Source organism: Lycium ferocissimum, chromosome 9, assembly GCF_029784015.1.
Source record: "Lycium ferocissimum isolate CSIRO_LF1 chromosome 9, AGI_CSIRO_Lferr_CH_V1, whole genome shotgun sequence".
NCBI classification, from domain to species: domain Eukaryota; kingdom Viridiplantae; phylum Streptophyta; class Magnoliopsida; order Solanales; family Solanaceae; genus Lycium; species Lycium ferocissimum.
The window spans coordinates 29,400,369-29,403,544 of record NC_081350.1 but is presented as its reverse complement, the minus strand read 5'-3'; the positions used below and the strand labels follow the sequence as shown (position 1 = coordinate 29,403,544).

Below are 3,176 nucleotides of genomic sequence, written 5' to 3'. Positions count from 1 at the left end.
CCTGAAGTACGGACGAGTTATACGGTCCGTATAAAATTATATGGGCCGTATAACGAGTTCGTATAACATGATCGGTGAACGTACTGCCTTTGCGTCTCTTCAGTAAAATAGCCATAACTCTTTGCACAGATGTCCGTTTGACCCCCATAATATACCGTTGGAAAGGTAATTCAAAGGGATACAACTTTAATTCAGGAAGTTTTCCCAAATTCCTAATTAATAAAGGGGTTATGGTCATTAGGAAGTAAGACCTTCTAAAAACTCACTTGCAAACATGCCCCGTAGAGTGGCTTCCAACTTTGCTTTGCCCAAAGACATTTCTTGTGACTTGATTAGTTTTCAAAACACTTCCTATAACCCTCATATTGGTTTCATTATGTTATCATCTTATGAGTCAAACCTTCACCTTAAACTACGAGGTGTTACAGTAGTGTGCATATGTATCATGTACTTATCCCTAATGCAATGTGATCTTCTCTTCTATAGGAATTAAGATATGGCCTCCTCTTCGAATAGAGCTATTGAAGATGTTAATGAAAGTCAAGCCCAGTATAATGACCCGCCTCACTTTCAAGAAGATGAAGAGCGTTTGCCTAATATTAATCATCCTCGTGCTAGTGAATCTGAAGTAGGGAATAATCATAGAACGATGGGTCATAGCACTCCTGTTATGACACCTCCATTTCAGCAGATGGCTGAGTTCTTTCGTCACTTGGCTGGAACAATGTACGACCCTAATGAAGTGAATTTTAAGAAGATGAGGAAAATGGGTGGAGTTGAGTTTTAAGGCACTACTGATCCCACGGAAGTTGAACAATGGCTTAAGCGCATGGAGAGAGTCTTTGATCAATTAGAATGCTCCAATGCTGCCAAATCCAAGTATGTTGTCTCTCTTTTACAAAAAGATGCCTATGATTGGTGGATGACCGTGCCTAATGCCAAAGCAAGACCTCCAGTTCTTACTTGGAATGACTTTATGGATGCATTTCGTATGAAATATGTCCCTCTTTTCTATTGTGATGCAAAGAAGAAGGAGTTTCTGGATCTTAAGCAAAGGAGTATGTCTATTGCAGAGTATCAACAAAAGTTTCTTGGGCTTTCTCGTTATGCTGGAGGTATTATCTCTGATGAAAAAGATAAATGCAGGAGATTTGACTATGGGTTGAATGACTCCATCCGAAAATCTGTGGCGGTCCTACAACTTGATAATTTTGACAAACTAGTTTCAGCTGCTCTTACTTGGGAAAGAATCGACAAGGAAGAAGCTAGTAGAAATGAGAACAAGTCCAGAAAAGCTAATTCAGATCATGGAGGTCCATCCAAAAAGGGGAAGTTTGATCATTCTAGGCCTGGTAGTGTTCACAAGTCAGCTCAACATAAGCAAAGTCGATCAAATTTTTCTTCCTCGCTAGCACTCAAGTCATGGCCAAGGCAAGACTCGTGTACCCTTGTCCTCAATGTGGGAAGAATCACTATGGTGCTTGTAGGAAAGCTTCTGGTGCTTGTTTTAATTGTGGAAGCCTTGATCACAAAGTGAAGGATTGTCCTAATCCTATGTCTTTTCCACATTCTAAGGGCTCAATCCAGAAATCTACTACTACTCCTTTTTAAAGGAACAGAGGTGCAAGATCTAGAAACACTCAAGCAACAGGTTCAAGTGGAGCTAATTAGGCTAGTGGGTCAAGAGCTACTGCACAATTTTATGCCATGAGACAGAGGGATGACCAAGATGGAGCGGACGTGGTTGTTGGTAAATTTCACTTATTTGGCTTATGTGTTGTTACATTATTTGATCCTGGTTTTACTCATTCCTATGTTTGCTCGTCACTTGCTTTTCTTGAAAATGTGAAATCTGTGAGACTTGACTATGATGTGCTTGTCAAAAGTCCATTGGGTCATCAGGTTGTTTGTAATCGAATGTATCAAGATTGTCCTTTCATGATTCAAAAGCTGGTCTTTCCTGCGGACTTGATTGAAATGCCCTTCCAAAATTATGATGTTATTATCGACATGGACTGGCTCCATAGACATCATGCACTAGTTGATTGTAGGTTGAAACGTGTAACTTTTAAAGCTCCTGAATACTCTCACATAGTTGTTCAAGGAGAAAGATCATTGACTTCTAATATTATTTCTGCGGTCTTGGCAAGGAAGATGATTCGTCAAGGTTGTGATGCCTATCTTGCTCATATAGTGGATACACGGTTGGAGAGTCCAAGTCTCAAGGACATACCCACTGTGTGTGATTTTCCTGATGTCTTCCCTGATAATCTCCCTGGGTTGCCTCCAGAAAGGGAGATTGAGTTTCCTATAGATCTTGTTCTGGAACTACTCTTTTATTTCGTCGCTCCACGGATGGCTCCGGCGACTGAAAGAGTTGAAGATTCAATTGCAGGAACTTTTTGAGAAAGGTTTCATTCGTCCTAGCATTTCTCCTTGGGGAGCTCCTGTTTTATTTGTGAAGAAGAAATATGGCACTCTTAGGCTTTGTATTGATTATCGACAATTGAACAAGGTAACAATCAAAAACATGTATCCACTGCCTAGGATTGATGACTTATTTGACCAACTGAAGGGTGCTAGTGTGTTTTTAAAAATTGATTTAAGGTCGGGTTATCACTAACTACGGGTAAGTGAGCAAGATGTCCCTAAAACTGCTTTTAGGACTCGGTATAGCCATTATGAATTTTTGGTGATGCCATTCGGGTTGACTAATGCTCCTGCAATGTTCATGGATCTTATGAATTGTGTATTCCAGCCTTATCTTGATCAATTTGTGGTGATCTTTATAGATGATATTTTGATATATTTCAAGAATAGGGAAGATCATGATAAACATCTCTGGATTGTCTTGCATACTTTGAAGGAGAGGGAACTCTATGCTAAGCTTTCCAAATGTGAATTTTGGCTTAGCGAAGTGGCTTTTCTTGGGCAGATTGTGTCAGCTGAAGGTGTAGGATCCCAGTAAGATCCAAGCTATTGTTGAATGGAAACCACCTAAAAGTCCAACTGAAATTAGAAGCTTCTTGGGCTTAGCAGGATACTATAGAAGATTTGTCAAAGGCTTTTCCATTATAGCCTCCCCTTTGACTAAACTTTTGAGGAAAGAAGTCAAGTTCGTGTGGGATGAAAAATTCCAAGAGAGCTTTGAAAATCTCAAATCCTTGTTGATACAA

General features: G+C 39.9%; 1 protein-coding gene across 1 annotated transcript; it reads left to right on the top strand.

The window, feature by feature from the left end:
* Window positions 1–829: 829 nt before the first annotated feature.
* LOC132031769 (uncharacterized) lies at window positions 830–1,537 on the top strand. The gene has a single exon (XM_059421681.1). It carries the CDS (start codon window positions 830–832, stop codon window positions 1,535–1,537), a length of 708 nt encoding a protein of 235 aa, XP_059277664.1.
* Window positions 1,538–3,176: the final 1,639 nt, after the last annotated feature.